This window comes from Hemitrygon akajei, chromosome 9 (genome assembly GCF_048418815.1).
Source record: "Hemitrygon akajei chromosome 9, sHemAka1.3, whole genome shotgun sequence".
NCBI classification, from domain to species: domain Eukaryota; kingdom Metazoa; phylum Chordata; class Chondrichthyes; order Myliobatiformes; family Dasyatidae; genus Hemitrygon; species Hemitrygon akajei.
Window position 1 is genome coordinate 115,277,913 of NC_133132.1, and position 20,718 is coordinate 115,298,630.

The window sequence follows — 20,718 nt, forward strand, 5'->3', positions numbered from 1 at the left end:
TCTCTTCCTCCCACTCTCCTCTCCTATCAGATTCCTCCTTCTCCAGACCTTGACCTTTCCTACCCACCTGGTTTCACCTATCACGTTCCAGCTAGCCTCGTTCCCCTCTCCCAACCATTTTATTCTGGCATCTTCCTCTTCCTTTGCAGTCCTGAAAGATTAATTGTTTATTTCCATTGATACTGCCTGACTTGCTGAGTTCCTTCAGCATTTTGTGTGTGTTGGTCTGGATTTACAGCACCTGCAGAAACTGTTGTGTTTAAGAAATAGTTGATTCGCTTATGTAGTCATAACTTCTTTTGATCCGATTTGTAGGGTCCATGATACCATTTTCAATGAGAATCCTTCACGCTGAGCTGCCACAGTACTTGGGGAAACCACAGGAATCATTGGATAGGCTACATAGCCTGAAAGTAATTTGTCAAAAGGTATGAACTTGAGATTTAAAAATCTACTTGTGCTTAGTCCAGTTGATCCATATGATTTGTGAAATAGTGTGTTTAACCACATTCATCAGTACAGATGTGTATAACTCCTAAAATAAGCTGCCTGCATGTTATATCTCTGCAGGCTGATTCTCTCTTCTCTTCAAGTTCTTTAGTACTTAATTCTATTTTACTTCTAACTGTTCTTTCATTTGTCATGATTGTTCTTGACATTGTGAAAAGGTAGTATCTCCTTGTGACTACTTCAAAACTGTTATGAGGTTTCAAAAGCTGATGGTTTGCTGCCCCTCAACTATTACCAGCCCTGCAGTGCAAACCGGAGTTCTACAAATACTTTGTGTATAGTATTGTGAAGTTTGTGACTTGTTTCCCCATTGCAATCAACCAACATAACTTGTTGCTGCTATTAAATTGGTCCATGGACTTAAAATGCCACAACTCTCAGTGAAAAATATTGGTCTGAGAATCATACCGATTTCTGAGCAGGCTATCTTCACACACCAGAAATGCAAATTCACAATTGAAATATATATTAATCGAGCAGCATTTGGGGAAAGAAAAGCTTTTAATGTTTTAGGTTTGTGAAAGAGATGCAAGTTAGTATTCTAGTGGTGAGATCCTCCTGGCAGGCTAAACTTAGGTGGGGAGAAACAAATGAGCCAATAGGATATCAAAACAGGAAAAAGAAAATCACCACCTTACCATCTTGTCTTATCCTATTGGAGACATTTCTGTTGCTCTGAGTATTGCTCTACCACCTTCTCCTCAATTGAAAACTAATTTTCATCTTGCTCTTTCCAAGTTCTGACAAAGTGTCATTGACCCAGTATGTTGACTCTGACGTTCCACAAATGCTGCCTCATTTGCTTGACTGCTTTAGATTTCCAACATCTGTAGTTCGTTCCCCAATTTTCTTTTAGCTCTGTGATGCATGGTATAAAACATCTGAGCTATTTATTCCAGTCTTATGATCAACAGATATTTTGAAGCAATGAATATTCACTGAATTTGTTATATCATTGAAGTTGTAATATCATTAAAGAAAACCTAAAGCTGTTGGAATTTGGTGAATAAAAAGGTTTGGGTTCTCAATCCAGCTGTGAAAATGGGTGGGGCAGAGAAAAAGCCAGTTGTGATGGCTGCAGAAATATAAAACATTACAGGAGCAGGTGGTAATTCATCCTTCTGGATTGTGTAATTCTGACAATGAGCTTTGTATATTCTAAATTTATCATCAGTACCTTCTAATAAAATTTTACAAATATGGAGTCTCAATCTGAAATCTGTATATAAAAAAAAATCAATCTTACTGTATTTGACAATCTCTACAATGAAATGTCTAGTTAACATTTTTACAGAGGCTTATACTGTACCTTGGCAGCTGAGTAAAGTTCGATGAATGTGAGAGTTGGTGATGATAGTGGCAGATATTTTGTGGCCCGTTAGAGATGAGATTGAGGCCACTTTCCTTGCCCTCCTCCTCTGTTTTTATCTTCCATTTACTAACTTGCCACAACAGCACAGGAGAGATCAATCTCTTGCTGAATTGGGAATAATTAGACCGCCTGTCTGTGATGGTGATTGATTTTTAGTGTACTAGGCTATTGTGTTTTCCATAGACAGTATTACTGTTGGTCTATTAGCATTTGAGAGTTAGTGGTTGTTCTTGAAATTTTTAGGAATTCTGTTGACAGCGTACATTTTTTAAACTTAAACCACCTTATATCCCTTCAAAAATAACTTCTAAAAGTTGTTAGCATCCACTGTACAAATTGGTAAATTGCAAAACATTCTTATCAAAATTGTTTTCTTTGAACTGTTTTCTAAATACTGTTACTCTGGTTGCTTAGCTTATTAGATGATTAAAATTGTTAGCATAGAAATGGCTGAATTATCCCAAGCAGATTGTGCATTATAGGATCAAAATGCTGACCAGGGTTGGCTGAAAAGCATGTAACTAATCTAGTTTGTTAGCCTATGAATAACATCGACCTCATTGTGAGGACTCTTATCCAGTTTCTTAAAATTAACTAGATCATGGGTACAATAAAAATAGTATTGACTGCAGTTCCCTGATTCTAAATTCTAAATGGTCTCCCCTTGGGTCACATAGATTACATCAAGTATGTGTTTAATATCCTTAAATGTTGCTTATGGCTATTAAAACACAATCTGGCTTGCTGCTTTAGCTCCAAGAAGCAACATTTAATTTTGATGGCACAGAAACAGTGGCAAACCTTAAACAAATGATTATACTATTCGGGTTACGTTTTAGTTGAAATATGGATAAAATCTTTCCTCAATTTAATTTTGTAAGTTCTCAATGATATGTTGAAGGACCGTGAGTTTAAGTGATTCCCACATCACAGTCAGGTTGCATTCTTGGAAAACCGCAATGTCATGATTTTCCATAACTGTACATACATCAAGAAATATTAGTGTAAAAGAAAACTGTGCAGACGATTGTGAATTCAAATTTATCCTAGGAGTTGCCTGTACTTGTAAACAGACCAACCTTGTATTATAAGAGTTTGGGTAATGGAAAGTTGCCCTGTCAGAATTTATAAATTACTGCCAAAAAATCAGGGACACAAAATAAAAAGTTGCTCTTATGATATTTGTGAGGGAGAAAAATAAATAAATAAACTCGAAGTTCAGCACACATTTCCTGATGAATGTACAGATGATGCGGCTCTGTGTTACGGAAAATTTTCAAGGAACACACCTGCCTCCCCTTAACGTGGAGCAAGACGACACTGGAGAGTGGCAACTCTTTGTGTGCAGCTCCAAAGGAAATATTAAATATTCTCATTTTTGGTTTCTAAACGTAACTGAAATCTACATTTACAACCATAGGTACCTCAATAAGCAACATTGTTTTAACCATTTAGAAAATATGTCGATCCTCCTCTGGACTGCAGATCACCCATGCAAGAAGTGCACTTTCCTTTTAGGAAAACATGCTGAACATGCTGGGCTGCAGCTAAAATGGAAACGTAGGGCCCTGAGGTCCCTTCTTATTTTCTTATTACCATCCTCCTAGCTAAGGAACAGTGCCAGGAAAATAAAACTGAAGACATCAAAGCAAGATTGGAGTACCAGAGTAACATCAGGCACTGTTTGTACTTCACTTCACGGTGACATGGCTAACCCCCAATGTTCAATAGACAGCATTCGCGTGAGAGCTTTGCTTTCCGTTGCATGAACCATACCGCAGCGTCAGGTAAAGGCGGGGGGGGGGGGGGTACCGTTTGCTTCATGATTAACTCGTCATGGTGCACAAACATGATGGTTCGCCCCAGTTCTGTTCTGAATGCTGCTGTCCCAGCCTGGACTTCCTCAGCAGGACGCCACAGTTAAATGCATGTTGGAAGTAGCATTTCCTTATTGCTGACAATCAACACAAGCGCAATTCAAGGATGCGTGCTTTGCCCAACAACAACACTGTTGTCGGCAGAAACTCAGATAGTGACAAGGAGGCGTGCAAGAGTGAGATAGATCGACTGTTTGAGAGGTCTCGCAACAACTACTTTGCACTCGGTGTCAATATCACCAAGGAATTGATTGTGGATTCCAGGAAGAGGAAGTTAGGAGAACATGCACCAGTCCTCGCCAAGGGGTTAGCAGTGGAAACAGTTTCAAATTCCTGGGTGTCAACATCTTTGAACATCTATCCAAGATCCAACATACTAATTACAAAGAAGGCATGCCAGCGACTATATTTTATTAGGAGTTTGAGGAGATTTGGTATGTCACCTAAGACTAGCAAATTTCTACAGTTGGACTGAGGAGAGCATTCTAATGAGTTGCATCACAGTTTGGTGTGGAGGCGCAAATGCACAGGATCGGGAAAAAACTGCAGAGGGTGGTAAACTGAGACAGCTCCATCATGGGCACGAGCCTCCCCCCCCCCCCCCCCCCGCTATTAAGGACATCTTCAAAAGGCAGTATCTCATAAAGACGGCATTCATCATTGAAGATCCTAGCCATCCAGGATGTGCCCTCTTTTCATTGCTATCATCAGGGAGGCGGTACAGGAGACTGAAAACAAACCCTGAATAATTTAGGAACAGCTTCTTCCCCTCCACCATCAAATTTCTGAACTGTCTATGAACCCTTCACTATTTTGCTCTCTTTTTGCACTACTTAGTTATTATTTGTGTATTAGTTACTGTAACATGCTATTTATATATTGCACTGTACTGCGGCCAGAAAGTAACAAATTTCATGATGTATGGCAGGGATAATAAACCTGATTCTGGAGGTTGCACATCTTTGTCAGCTTTGCACATCTGGATACTGCAATTTTTCCCCATTATTTTTTACAAAATTGCTCAAGCTCTGTCATGTTGCATGGGGTTGTGAGAGAACAGCCATTTTCAAGTCCAGTGACAAATTCTCAATTGAATTGAGACCTGGACTCTGACTTGGCCACTCTAGGACATTGACTTTGTTGTTTTTAAGCTATTCCTGTGTAGCTTTGGCTTTATGCTTAGGGTCATTGTCTTGCTAGAAAACAAATCTTCTCCCAGGTCGCAGTTCTCTTGCAAACTACAACAGGTTTTCCTGCAGGATTTTGCCCTCTACCTTCATAAGCCTTCCAGGGCCTGCTGCAGTGAAGCACCCCCACAGCATGATGTAGCCACCACCATGCTTCACGGTAGGGGTGGTGTGTATTTGATGATGTGCTGTGTTGTGCTTACATCAAACATTGCATTTAGTCTGATGGCCAAGAAGCTCAATTTTGGTTTTATCAGTCCAGAGAACCACCTTCCACCTGACTTCAGAGTCTCCCACAGGCCTTCTTGTAAACTCTAGCTAAGATTCAATGTGAGGTTTTTTCAACAGTGGCCTTTTCTTAGCCACTCTCCCATAAAGCTGCAACTGGTGAAGCACCCGGGGAACAGTTGTTGTATGCACAGTCTCTCCCATCTCAGCCGCTGAAGCTTGTAACTCCTCCAGAGTTGTCATAGATCTCATGGTGGTCTCTCTCATCCCCTTCTTCCATGGTCAGTCAGTTTTTGAGGATGGCGTGCTCGAGGCAGATTTACAGCTGTTCCTTATTCTTTCCATTTCTTGATGATTGATGTAACTGTACTCCAAAGGATATTCAGTGACTTGGAAATTTTCTTGTATCCATCTCCTGACTTGGGCTTTTCAATAACTTATTTTGTGGATTTGCTTAAGAGTGTTTTTTTGTCTTCATGATGTAGTTTTTGCCATGACAGTGGCTCACAAGCAGTTGGACCTTTCAGTTACAGGTGTATTTTTACTACAGTCAATTGAACCACCTTGACTGCACACAGGTCTCCAAAGACAGATCTCCGTTTAACTAACTATGTGACTTCTAAAACACAGTGGCTGCACCAGTGATGATTTGGTGTGTCATATTAAAGGGTGAATACTTCTGCAATCAATTATTTGGTGTTTTATATTTGTAATTAATTTAGATCACTTTGTAGAGATCTGTTTTCACATTGACATGAAAGAGTCTTTTTCTGTGGATCATTGTCAAAAAAGCCAAGTTAAATCCTCTGTGATTCAATGTTGTAAAACAATAGAACGTGTAAACTTTCAAATGGGGGTGAATACTTTTTACAGGCACTGTATATTTCCTTCAGTAAATTCAATGGGTTACTTGTTTTAAAAACTGAAGACAATTTCTGCATCATTTCTTAGTTATTAAAACAAGGGTGCTTGTAATGTAGTTGTTTCTTGAATTTTAACTTTTCAGAAATAATATTTAGATAGATAGATAGATACTTTATTCATCCCCATGGGGAAATTCAACTTTTTTCCAATGTCCCATACACTTGTTGTAGCAAAACTAATTACATACAATACTTAACTCAGTAAAAAATATGATATACATCTAAATCACTATCTCAAAAAGCATTAATAATAGCTTTTAAAAAGTTCTTAAGTCCTGGCGGTAGATTTGTAAAGCCTAATGGCATTGGGGAGTATTGACCTCTTCATCCTGTCTGAGGAGCATTTAAGCGTTCATTCTTTTGTGTGGCTCACCAAATACGGATGGTGGTGTAACAGTGGTCAAGTGTGTTGGTTCTACAGCTTTAGTTTGGGGTAGTTGGTCAGAGACTTCTTCAAGCTTCCTTGGTTGAAATCCCCTGCAATGATAGGGAAGGCATCAGAGGGTGCTGTTTCGTGACTGCTGATCACACTCTTCAGCTCCTCCAGAGCTTGTTGGTTGGGGTGGAATGTACACTGATTTACCACTAGATGTTCCAGATTGGGTAAGCAGGACTGAGATAGAATCACCATGTCTATGCACACAATGAGTTCGTCATGAAGCATACTCCACCTCCTTTACTTTTAAAAGACTTAGCTGTCCTGTCTTTGCATTGGATGGTGAAGCCCTTGGGCTGTCTTGAAAAGGTGGTGAGCCGTGTTTCCATGAAGCAAAGACCACAGCAGTCCCTGATGTCTGTCTGTTACAGCAGACTTGCTGTGAAGTCTTCAGTTTTATTTATCAGAGACCTGTACATACACCAGCAGGGTAGTTGGGAGTGGTGAGTCTAAGAACTCTGCATTGCAAGCTTATTTACAAACCCCTACTCTTTTTTTCTTTTTTTAAAAAATGTGAACTGCACTCGTAACCTAAGTCTGCAGTCCGGGGTACTCCAATTTTCAATATCAATAGATTTTTTTAAAACAGTTTTAAAACATTATTGCTTACTGAAGTACCCATGATTCTGACTAGATCTCAGCTGTAGTTGTCCTATACAGGAATATTCGGTGTTCCCTTCAGTGTTGCATGCAGTGTAGCTGGTTTTTGGTGCCATCTATTCTCATGAATCTATACTTTTTCACCTTTAAAATTTTAACTGTGTTTCATGCAGGTTCATAATAACTTGGAAAATGGACTAGCTGAAGATGGAAGTATGATCAGCATATCCTCTGAGAATAGACAAGGTATGAATTTTCGTAGTACTATTTTCTCTTGAAGAGTATTACTAGTCTTTTTCCGGTATCAGTGTTTAACAAATAACAATTTGACTTTATTTTGAAATGAAGAACAGCCATACAAGAACTTAAATACTGTTACTGCCCCTCAGAATTAGCAGTAAGCTTAAATTTTAGTTCAAAAACTTGAGTTTTTCAGACATTTCTTAATACAGGTATGTAGATAGTAACTTACAAAAACCATACTTTGTGTAAACCGTGAAAGAAATTCTGCATTGCTGAAAATTGAAACCTTAATAAGAGCTAACTTGCAATTTGAAGGTTTTGCTCTCTCCTGCCTATAAAGTCTGTAATTGTACATCAATCTTAGCTTAAGTTAAAAACATCCCACAGCTGCGTGGGGCAGATAATTCAGAATGGCCAAGAATTGACTGTCTTGTGCATATCTGTGAAGTACTGGATGCACACATTTTCACCAATTATGCATCAAGGGACACTGGCAGAACTGACAAGCATGACTGTAGGTCTGAACGCAGTTGATCTGACTTTGTGGGATTTCAGATATTGTTTATCCCTGTCATTTGCATTTGATTTTTACTGCTTGACTTAAAATATTTCAAATTCATTAATGTGCTAATATTGAGTGTGTTTTCGCTATTTTGACACGTTAAAGAAACAGCATTTCCCTGGTGAAACATGTTAACGTTCTCCTCCGTGCTGCTCTTGGAATTAAACCAGCAGAGGATCTTGAGCAGGATTACGCATGGTGCATCTGATCTCAGTTAAATCAACTGAGGAGGTACTGAGCCTGAGATCCAGCAAGCGAATTGATGTGGGGGGGACTGGGAGGGTGGTGGAAGAAAAAGCTAGTTCTGGTGAGTGGCTGCAGGAATATGAAACATTACGGGAGCAGGTTGTAGTTCATCCTTCAGGATTGCAAATAAAAATATTTTTAGGAAAAATGTCCTGTAATAGATAAAACATAATTGGTTTAATCAGGTTCATATTTGATTCTAGATAAATATTTGCTACAATAGAAGCACTCCAGGGATTTCTAACATCCTTCTGAACCCTAGAAAGATTTAGTGAAATCTTTTACTGAAATACTTCAAGCAAAACACACACAATGCTGAGTTGCTCCAGTATTTTGTGTGTGTTGCTTGGACTTACAGCATCTGTAGATTTTCTCTTGTTTCTGAAATACTTCAATGTTGTTACTAACAGAATCAGAATCTGGTTTAATGTCACTGGCATATGTCATGAAATTTGTTAACTCTGTGGCAGCTGTACAATGCAATCCATGATGACATTGGGAAAAAAACTGTGAATTACAGTACAAAAACAAATCTATAAAGTAGTGAGGTAGTGTTCATGGGTTCAATATTCATTCAGAAATCGGATGGTAGAAGGGGAAAATCTGTTCCTGAATCATTGAGTGTGTGCCATCAGTCTTCTGTACCTCCTTCCTGATGACAGCAATGAGAAGAGGGCATGTCCTGGCTGGTGGGTATCGTTAATATTGGGTGCTGCCTTTTTGAGGCACTGCTCCATGAAGTTGTCTTGGATACTATGGAGGCTAGTGCCCATGACAGAGCTGACTAATTTTGTGGCTCTCTGCAGCTTACAAACTGATTATGATCCTCAAATAGACACATCCATCTGTCGCTTTGGAACTTGGGGCAATCTGTAATGTCATAAGCTACAGTGACTAAGTAAAAGTAGGCCATTTCATACTAGTTTTTCAATGGTTCTCCCCCCCCCCCCCCCCATACCAGATGGTGATGCAGCCAGTTACAATGCTCTGCTATCAATTTTATGGTGACACAGTAGTACAACTAGTACAATGTCAGAATCAGAAGTTCACTACTAACTTCTGCTACACTGTGGAATTTGCAAGTTCTACTATGACTAAGTTTCCTGCCAATGCTCTATTTCCCTCCATGTCCCAAAAATGTGGTTTGTTAAGTTAACTGGCCATCATAAATTTCCTACTGAGTGGTAGAATCAAATAGGAGATGATCAGAATGTGTGGAGAATTAAAGTGGGATTAATGTATAATTGGTACAGATGAGTGATTGATGGATGATGCAGACTCAGTGGGCCATAGATCCTGTTTCTGTATCTTTTTGACTCTATAAAAGTCAGAATGGAAAAACAGAATATCTTATGGCTTTCTAAACTCCTTTCACTTTTTATTATTTCTTTTATCTCCTTTTAATTAAGGATTGGGAAAATAAAGAGATTATGCATTAGAATATGGGCAGGAGAGGCAAAATTGTAAAGTAAGTAGAAGAGAAACAAGAACATTAGGACTTGTAGAAGCAGCTGAGTAAGAACCAATTCAGCTGTGTAGAAGCAACAGTGAAGAAGATAGGGAAAACTGCAGTTTAATCGCAGAAAATATTGCTAATATAAGCTTTGCACAGACAAGGGGAAAATCTGTTTCTCATGTAACTTAATCCTCCAAATCTGTTTCTTCTGTTCAAAAATTAATTTCACTATTTTGTTTTCTGTGTAATATTGTTAACTTGAGCAGTGCAGCTGTAGATTGACAATTAATATTAGTGATAGTGATAGCAATAACAAAAACATACAAAATTTGGTTTTGGCAGGCACATATTAATCATTAAAATTGATGGCTTAGTGACGTTTTTAGTTAAGATTGAAGAGAATGCTGTAGTTTAATCCTTGGGCTATGTTTTATCCGTTAGCTGGTTTCGGGTTCGTTGATAAGTGCGCTATAATTGACAGTAAGTCAGTCATTCAGAATGTCAGCTTGGATTTGTTCAAGTCCACAAAAAAAAAGTTGGATATGGGATATTCACTTGATTAGCCTAACACCATTTATAGTAAAACTAATACAAGAAAACCCTGTATCTATAGGGAACCTTTAACAAATGTTCCAGAACAACTTCCCATGTTTTTAAGCAAACAATACATAATACAGTGAGCCTAATAGCATGGTGTCAGTAAATTTTCACCAAAACTAAAGAACTGGTCATCCACTTCAAGAAACAGGTCATAAAACACACACCTGCCTATGTCAATTATGCTGAGGTGGAGACGGTTGAAACTTTCAAGTTTGTAGGTTCAGCAGGTCAAGCTTCCCGGGTCCTACAGTCCAAAAATGACCAAGAAAACCTATCAACACTTCTTCCTTCAGAAAACTGAAATACAGCATATTCCTGATGACTCTAATCAATTTTTACAGATGCACCATAAGATGCATTGTGGATTAGTGTGGCAACTAGAAGACCACAACAAACTGCAGAGTTGTGGACACAGCTCAGCATATCACTGAAACCAGCTTTCCCTCTATGGCTTCTGCCTATATGTCTCACTGCCCAAGTGAAACAGCTAATGTAATTAAGAACCCCTCTACCCCTGTCATTCTCCTGCCCCTACCCTTTAGGCAGAAGTCAGAAAAGCTTGAGAACACATACAACCAGTCTCAAGGTCAGAGGTGGGTATATGGAATAACCTTCTGAAGAAGTTCAAGTTCATTGTTATTCAACCATATACACGCATACTGCCAAACGAAACAACGTTCCTCCGGACCGAAGTTCACAACACAGTACGTATAACACACACAATACATAAAGTAAAATTATAACAAATAATTTTTTTTAGAAAGTAATAAAATATATTCTCGAAGATTGACATTTAGCATAAGGTGCATTTATGACACTTTAAAAAGTAAACTATATTATAATATACAAAAAAATTGGTTGGAATAAAGAGGGGCAGCCTCTCTTGCTTCAATCTTCTCTCCAAGTGGAGATGCTGCTGGGCTTCCTTGGCTATAAATGTGCTGTTAAGGGACCAAGTGAAATTGTCAGCTGAGTGGTAGAGACAGGTCTAATTACAATACTTAAGTTACTTGTAATCATGAGATTCTGCAGATGCTGAAAATCCAGAGCAACACACACAAAATGCTGGAAAAACTCGGGAGGTCAGGCAGCATCTGTGGAAGTGAATGAACATTCAACATTTCGAGCTAAGACCTTTCATCAGGACTAGACAGGACAGGAAAATACCAGAATAAGAAAGTGGGGAAGGAGTAAAATCTCAGAAAGTGATAAATGAAGCCAGGTGGGTGGGGGAGGAGACGGGAATGAAGTAAGAATCTTGGAGGTGATAGATAGTAAAAAGCTGGAGAAGAAGAAATCTGATCAGACAGGAGACTGGACCATGGGTTTTTAAAAAAAAGTGGAAGGACACCACAGGGAGGTGATAGGCATGGGAGGAGAAGAGATAAAAGAGGGGCCAGAGTGGGGAAATGAAGAGGAAAGGGAAGGAGGGAAAGTTACCAGATCGTGGAGAAATGGATGTTCATGGCATCAGGTTGGAGCTACCTAGACCAATCTGAGAGCAGCCTCAGTGTGGCAGAAGAGGAAGCCATGGATTGACATGTCAAAATAGGAATAGGAAATAGAATTGAAACGGTTGGCCATCGGGAAGTCCTGCTTTTTGTGGATGGAGGGAAGATGCTTGACAACGCAGTCCCCTGATCTATGTCAGGTCTCACCAAAGTAGAGGAGGTTACATTGGAAGCACTGGATATAGTAGATGACCCCACAGATGAAGTGTTGCTCACTTGGAGGGACAACTGAATGGGCAGGTTTAGCACCTTTGCCACTTGGGATAAGTGCTGGGATGATGATTAATGAGGAAGAACTAATGGACTTGGGAATCATGGATGGAGCAATCCCTGTGGAAAGCAGAAAGTGGTGGGGGAAAGTAAAGATGTGCTTGGTGGTGGAGTCTTGATGGCAGAAGTTGTGGAGAATTATGTGTTGGATGCAGAGGCTTGTGGGTGGTAGGTGAGGGCAAGAGGAATTCTATCCTTGTTAAGGCTGTGAGAAGATCAGATGTCCAGGGAGATTGTTTGAAGGAGGAGGACATCTCTGATGTCCCGGAAGGGAAAGCTTCATCCTGGGAACAGATGTGGCAGAGACAAAAGAACTGAGAAAAGGGAATGGCATTTTTACAGGAGATAGTGTATGAATCAGCAGATTTATAAAAGGTATTAGTAGACAGTTTGTCCCTAAAGATCAAGAAAGGGGAGGGAGATGTCAGAAATGGACCCAGTGAATTTAAGTGAACTTAAGTTATTTGGATAGGTTAATGGATAGGAAAGTTGTAGAAGGATTGGTTTTAATTGGTCAGCAATTGGTTTTAAGGGATAGCTTAAAAGAAGAGTAAGGGTCAGAGAGACTTATGATAGGAATACAAGGTCTTTAGCAACCGGACAATGGTGAAGTAATAAAATCAGACCAGAGTTAGAAGATGCAAAGATATGTCAGATTTTTGGAGCTAGATAAGATTATCTGATAGGGCTAGATAGATACTGAATTGAATTGACTTTATTACTTACACCCTTCATATACGTGAGTTAAAATCTTTACATTACGTCTCCACCAATGTGCAAAGTGCAGTTTATAGTAATTTATAATAAATAGTATGCACACAGGATAGTCAGTATAACCTAGAAATACAGTTGTGTCAGCATCAGTTAAGCAGTCTGATGACCTGGTTGAAGAAGCTGTCCCAGAGCCTGTTGGTCCTGGCTTTTATGCTGCGGTACCATTTCCCGAATGGTAGCAGCTGGAACAGTTTGTGGTTGGGGTGACTCAGGTCCCCAAATGATCCTTTAGGCCCTTTTTACACATGTGTCTTTGTAAATGTCCTGAATAGTGGGAAGTGTACATCTACAAATGTGCTGTCCTGTCCACAGCACTCTCTGCAGAGGCCTGCGATTGAGAGAAGTACAGTTCCCATACCAGGCAGTGATGCAGCCAGTCAAGATGCTCTGATTTGTGCCTCTATAGATTTGAGTGCCCACACCAATCTTCTTCAACCATCTGAGGTGAAAGAGGCGCTGTTGTGCCTTTTTAACTACACAGCCCATATGTACAGACCATGTGAGATCTTCGGTGATGTTTATGCTGAGTAAGTTAAAGCTGTTCACCCTCTCAACCCCAAATTCATTGATTTCAATAGGGGTTAGCCTGTCTCCATGCCTCCTGTAGTCCACAGCCAGCTCCTTTATTTTTGTGACATTGAGGGAGAGGTGGTTTTCTTGACACCACTGTGTCAGGGTGGTGACTTCTTCTCTGTAGGCTGCCTCATTATTATTTGAGATTAGGCCAATCGGTGCTGTGGGTGGCAACACAGTCATGGGTATACAGAGAGTAAAGGAGGGGGCTTGGTACACAGCCCTGAGGGGCACCTGTGTTGAGGGTCAGAGGGGCAGAGGTGAGGGAGCCCACTCTTAGCACCTGCTGGTGATCTGACAGGAAGTCCAGGATCTAGCTACACAAGGCAGGGTGAAGGCCAGGGTCTCTGAGCTTCTTGTTGAGCTTAGAGGGAATTATGGTGTTGAAATGCTGAACTGTCATCCAAGAACAACATTCTCACATAAGCATCCCTCTTCTCCAGATGTTTAACGACGGTGTGTAGAGCTGTGGCTATTGTGTCGTCTGTTGATCAGTTGTGTCGGTAGGCGAATTGTAGGAGGTCCAGTGTGGGTGGTAGCACGCTGCAGATGTAGTCCTTGACCAGCCCCACAAAGTATTTGCTTATTATTGAGGTGAGTGCGACAGGGATTCAGTCGTTCAGACATATTACCTTGGTCTTTTTAGGTACAAGGACAATGGGGCATGTTTTGAGGCAGGAGGATACTCTTCTATGAGAGAGGGAGAGATTAAAAATGTCTGTAACCACACCTGCCAATTGTGCTGTGCACATCCTAAGTACCCGCCCTGGAATGCTGTCCGGTCCTGCGGCCTTGCGACTGTCCACTCGTTGGAAACATCTATGTATTTCGGCCTCAGAGACAACCAAGCTGCAGGTCGCATCAGCTGTGGGTCTCCTCGGGCTCAGTGTTGGCAACATCAAATCGAATGTAAAAAAGATTTAGCTCGTCTGGGGGAGAGGTATCAATGTTGGAGACTACACTGCATTTAGCTTTGAAGTCTGTGATGGCGTGCAGACCTTGCCATAAGCTGGTGGAAAGTTGTGTCTGAATCTTGTCCCTGTAATGTTGTTTCGCTGCCTTGATGACTTTGCATAGATCGTAGCTGACTTCTTGTGCTCTTGCTGGTTACCGGCAATGTAAGCTCTGTGAGGTGTGGTAAGTGCTGTTCGCACAGAACTGTTGATCCAGAGTTTCTGGTTTGGATAGACCCTGACATTTTCTGGGGGACAACATCCTCAATGCACTTCCGAACGAAACTCGTGACCCCATCCGTGAACTCAGACACCCTCATCATGGAAGACATTCCAGTCAACGTCATCAAAGCAGTCCTGTAGCATGGAAGCTGATTGGTCGAACCAACATTCCACGGTTTTAGCTATTATGCAAAATAGTCACTCAGTCTGCACACAATCTTATCAGTGCAGAGGTGATTGTATAAGCAAATACAATAAAGTAACTTTATAAGTGGACATTTGTTTTACCTGAAACTGTGTTTGGGATACCACAGTATGGAAAGCTTTGAGGTAAAATTAATGATCTTGCACTCTTACACTCAACATCAGTAAAGCCAAGGAATTGATTGTGAACTTCATGAAAGTGGAGTCGAGGGATCGGCAGTGGAAAGCGTGAGCAGTTTCAAGTTCCTGGGTATTAACATCTCTGAAGATCTATTTTGGGCCCAAAATATTGATGGGATTACAAAGGAGGTATGACAGTAGTGATATTTCACAAGGAGTTTGTAGAGGTTTGGTATGTCACCAAAAATTCTTACAAATCTCTGCAGATATAATATGGAGGGCATTCTAACTGGTTGCATCACTGTCTGGTATGAAGAGGCCACTTCACAGGATCAGGAAAAAGCTCCAGGAAGTTGTAAACTCGTACAGCTCCAACATGGGCACTAGCCTCCCCACCATTGAGGACATCTTCAAAAGACAATGCCTCAAAAAGGCTGCATCTATCATTAAGGACATTCATCACCCAGTGCATGATCTCTGCGCATTACTACCAACAAGGAGCTACAGAAGCCTGAGGACACACTCAACATTTGAGGAACATGTTCTTCCCTTCCGCCATCAAAGTTCTGAATGGTCTTCAACTACCTCACTTTTTTTTTGCTCTTTTTGCACAACTTATGTAATTTAATTTTAATATACATGTTGCTTATTGTAATTTATTATTTTTACAGATTACGTATTGCATCTACGGTTGCCACAAACAAGAAATTTCACAACATACTGTATGCCAGTTATTCTGAATATGTCATGGAAAGTGGAGGCACTGTTGATAGTAATTGAAAATAATTGAAATTCTATTTGGAGTTCTATGACAATAAGGAAATATTTCTCAGTTTGCCAGAAATACAAGATAATCTGTTGAAAATGGAAATTGGTGGAGTAGAAGCTGAGGACAAGGGGATGAAGCTTCTAATTCCTTGTCACCTTAATTCTACATGCAGGCAAATTATATCTTATTCTCTTCAGTGTCCTTCACTTGCAGTGAGACTGAACTTAAAATAAGGAACAATACCTCAGCTTTAGTCTAGACACATTAAAGCCTTCTACATTGAGCATTCAGTTCTTTTTCCACTTTTGCCTCCTCCAAAACAAACTGTTGCTCATTATGTATAATAATTTTGTCATTTATACTCTGTTCCTTCCACACAATCACAATACTTTCTATTGATCTTTATTTTTTCTTTAATCTTTACCACTTTTAGTCAAAACATTAACTAATCTATTTTCACCACCGATGGTGCCTACCCTGCATTGGATTTCTGTCACTTTTGATCTTCATCTTGGACTAGCAGCATTGAAGATGTTTCTAAAATAGCGATCTTAGTATTTTAACTAAAATAGCTTGCTAATGCTTTTTTAGATGCAGCACTTATCTACAAACACTAGATACCTTGCAAAATGGTAGCTCTTAAGTACTATGCTGGAAAATGCAGCACTGTGCAAAGTTTCCATTATAATTTCAAATATGGGGTGGTGCATCTTTGTAGTAGTAGTGGTATTAAAATAATACATTCTCAATTTGTAATCATCAAATAAGGCACAACTTTGTGGTAAACTGTTTAAACAATAATAATACTCTAATGCTTTGCAAGTAAATGAAAAGTAACACCAAATCTAAATGTTGCCTATGTTACAAATATTCACTCAATCAATTCCCGGAACATGACAACTAATACAAGCGATAAACTATGTCCATGGTTTTTCTTTTATTAGAGTCATCCCATTTTACAACTCCATTGCAATTTTGAAGATAAAGTTATATAGGCTGTTTTGTTGATAGTGACATCCAATTTCTTAATTGTTTTTTGGCAATTGGAGAATATACAGTACTGTCACATATAGGATGTACTTTATATATTTATACAAGTATTTATGTGGCAGTTCCAGTTATGCTTCCAGTCAATGCTGACCCTAAGATTCTGATGATACACTGCATCATGATTCCAAGTGACTCCACTCCCTCATGAGAATGAGTTTTGTCCTACAAGTAATGGATATACATTTTCCTTGCTATCTCATCAGTCCAGGCATAATTGTCTTTCTGGTAGTGAGAATGGATTGATATGTTATCTGAGGAGTTGTTGTTGGAGCAGAACACTATATAATCATCAGTAAATATCCATTTCTCAATTAAAAATGGGGGTACAGGTAGTCCCCATGTTAAGAACATCTGACTTACGGACAACTCGTACTTACGAACCGAGGAAGGAGAACGTCGTCCGCCATTTTAAGTCGGATCGCGATGCCGTCTGCCATTTTGAGTCGTTACCATTGACACTGTGTTGGGTGTTTAACTTTGTATTTGGCTTAAATTTTTCCTAGTAAGATTCACCCTGACCCCGCCCCTCCCCGTTCTGGTCGGCTGGTGGCGCCGTGAGATCAGCACCGGGCTCAAGAACAGAGGTTCCTGAGTTCTATTTAGTGACAGACCACTCCCATGCCGGGTTGATGTTGATCCAGTGACTCCTGTACCATCCATGCTGGGTTGATGTCGAGCTCGCAACTCGATCTCATAAAAAAAACACTGCCACCTCCAGTTTAAATTCCCACGCGGAATATTGTGGAGGATCAAATACCCAAACCCAGCACAGCCCCCACTTGTCCCATTTAGCCTGTCTCAGTGCGGTGGAGTTTCAGACCCGGGGAATTCAGTGAGGTGGTCCTTAGGACTCAGCGGACCTCGAGCCAGCACAGCTCAGGACCCACCACCCGCAGTGTTTCTGTTCCATTGACGGGAAGCAGTCGCAATTGAAAATAAGGTGGAAATAATAAAGTGTTTGGAAAGAGGTGAAACGCCATCGATCATTGGAAAAGCGTTAGGCTACAGTCGGTCAACGATCGGAGCAATTTTAAAGGATAACGGATAAATTGAGAATAATGGAGCATGTGAAAGGCCCTGCCCCGATGAAAGCTACAATTATTACTAGGCAACGCAGTGGTTTAATTATTGGAATACATACATTTCTTAAGTGTTTTATGTGCATAGAAAGGTAAAATATATACTATATACTGAGCAAATGTTTTACTAACTGACGCTAAATAATACCGGATGTACTTGTTCCGAAGTACGTACAAATCCGACTTAAACATGGACCCCGGAACGGAACTCATACATAACCAGGGGACTGCCTGTATATCATTGATGCTGTTTGGGTCTAGGTCGTTGTCCTGAGAAGTTTTTACAGGCTTGGCCTGGACTCAGATGATTCCCAGTAACAATCATAATTATCATTCCTTATTATTTGATATGTCCAGTTTTCACAAGCCTACGCCTCCTCCAGATACATGTTGACTGCAGTTTTCCTCTGGTTTCTTGATACCAGGGATATTCATTCTCATTTCAGCTCTAGATTCTGCTCCTTTGTCCATATCCGGCCAAGGCTAAAATGAAAAGTAAGAACAAAATGCCAGAGAGAAATGGTCAGCTGGGACAAGTTGCACCAAAGAGCCCATTTTCATATTTAATTACTCTAAATATTCAGGAGGCCAGGCAACATCTGAACAGTTAAGATTGACCTGAAACAGTTAAGATTAACTCTGTTTCTTCACACATACTGAATATTTGTAGGATTTTATATTCTTTGTCAATTTCCAGCAATGGTAGTATTTATATTTTGTAAAACCACTCTGATTCTTGTGGAAGTCAAGTAGGGCATTAATGAGTAGGTTATTGATAAGTAAGTGTCACTTAATTGTACCATCCACAACACCTTCCATCACCTGCTGATGATCAGAAGTTGACTGACAGTTCATTTAAGTAGATCATCTTATTTGTGTCTTTTGTGTATAGGGCAAGTCTTGACAACTAAGTTTAGAAGGCAAAAATTCAAATCTCTATCCACTAGGCTGTAAGAAGTCCAGTAATACGTACACAACACTGGAAGAACTCAGCAGGTCAGGCAGCATCCGTGAGAAAAGAGTAGCCAACGTTTCTGGCCGAGACCTTTCATCAGAAGTCTAGTATGTTGTTGGATCTCTGTTGTATTCAGTGCTCTCAACTGTTTCAGCATTACTATAGAGGAATGGTGATGGTGGGAATCTCTACTTTGCAGTTTTGACTGCAGATGTTTACCAGCACTACAGCTTTGATCTTTTCATTCTGGAGGTACCATTATTAAATGTGGGAATATTCAAAGGTGTTTTTCTTCTGATTTGTTTAATTACGTGTAATCGTTCACCACTGTTTTTGATAAATCTGCAAGGCCTTCATCTATTGCATTGGAATTGATTTATTATTGTCCTCTCTGATCCTCAAAAATAGTTTCCCTCAGGGCTGTGTACTATGCCCCCTCCCTTTACTCTCTGTATACCCATGACTGTGTCACCACCCACAGCTCCAATCTGGTAATTAAATTTGCTGACCACACTACACTGATTGGCTTAATCTCAAATAATAGTGAGGCAGCCTATAGAGAAGAAGTCACCACCCTGACAAAATGGTGCCAAGAAAACAGCCTCTCCCTTAATGTCACTAAAACAAAGTAGCTGGTTGTGGAGTACGGGAGGAATGGAGACAGACTAGCCCCTATTCAAATCAATGGATCTGGGGTTGAGAGGGTGAACATTTTTATGTTCCTCGGCATAAATGTCACTGAGGATCTCACATGGTCTTTACATACAGGCGGTATGGTGATACATACACCTCTTTCACCTCAGATGGTTGAAGAAGTTTGGTGTGGGCTCCCAAATCCTAAGAACTTTCTATAGCAGCACAATTGAGAGCATCCTGAATGGCTGCATCACTGGCTGGACTCTGCAGAGAGCGATGCAGACAGTCCAGCGCATCTGTAGGTGTGAACTTCCCATTATTGAGGACGCTTACAAAGACAGGTGTGTAAAAAGGGCCTGCAGGATCATTGGAGACCCAACCACAAACTGTTCCAGCTGCTACCATCCGGGAAACGGTACCACAGCATAAAAGCCAGGACCAACAGGTGCCAGGACAGCTTCTTCCACCAGGCCATCAGACTGCTTAATTCATGCTAACACAACTGTATTTCTATGTTATATGACTGTCCTGTTGTACTTACTATTTATTAGAAATTACTATGAATTACACATTTGGACAGAGATGTAACGTAAAGATTTTTTACTCATGTATATGAAGGATGTAAGTACGTAATAAAGTCAATTCAATTCAGGTATTGAGATGCAGTGAAAAACTTATCTTCTTATAGATTATATCGTTACAGTGCACTGAGTAGAACAAGGTAAATAATCATAGAATGTAGAATAAAGTGTAACAGCTACAAAGAAAATGCAGTGCAGGTAAACAATAAGTGGGTATATTGTGAGGTCAAGAATGTGTTTTATCATACTAAGAAGCTATTCAATAGTCTTGTAACAACCTGAGAAGCTGTGCTTGCGGCTGGTGATTAAGTTTTCAGGCTTTTGTATGTTCCGCCCTGTGGAGGGGGGGGAAGAGAGGATGTCCAGCATGGGTGGCATCTTTGATGATGCTGTTTGATTTACTGAGGAAATGAAAAGAATAAGCTGAATCTATAGAAGGGAGGCTGCAGTCTGTGATATGTTGAGCTGTGTCCACAACTCTGTAGTTTCTTGTGCTCGCATACAGAGCAGGTGTCCTTCCAAGCAGTTATGCATCGAGATAGAATGTGTTCTATGGTGCATCAATTTTTAAAAATTGGTAAGGGATGAATGGGACAATAGTTCTTTAGCCTCCTGAGAAAGTAAAGGCATTGCTGAGCTTTCTTTGCCATGGTGTCGACATGCTTGGTCCAGAACAGGCTTTTGGTGATTTTCTCTCCTTGAAACCTAAAGCTCTTAACTCTTAAACTCAACACCATTGATGCAGATAAGCATGTGCATTACCCGCTGCCTGAAGTCAACG

At 40.2% G+C, this 20,718-nt stretch overlaps 1 protein-coding gene and 1 long non-coding RNA gene across 3 annotated transcripts in view; one reads left to right on the forward strand and one right to left on the reverse strand.

The window, feature by feature from the left end:
- The window catches only part of trappc12 (trafficking protein particle complex subunit 12), a 125,259-nt gene that overhangs the window by 55,424 nt on the left and 49,117 nt on the right, over positions 1-20,718 (forward strand). For both annotated transcript variants that reach the window (XM_073056823.1, XM_073056824.1), the window contains exons 6-7: positions 316-428; positions 7,307-7,379. In XM_073056823.1, coding sequence (XP_072912924.1) covers positions 316-428; positions 7,307-7,379 — 186 coding nt within the window. The remainder of the gene's footprint in view (positions 1-315; positions 429-7,306; positions 7,380-20,718) is intronic.
- Positions 17,875-20,718, reverse strand: part of LOC140733461 (uncharacterized) — a 43,161-nt gene continuing 40,317 nt past the window's right edge. The window contains exon 3 of the long non-coding RNA XR_012100290.1: positions 17,875-18,248. This is a non-coding gene — a long non-coding RNA (uncharacterized lncRNA). The remainder of the gene's footprint in view (positions 18,249-20,718) is intronic.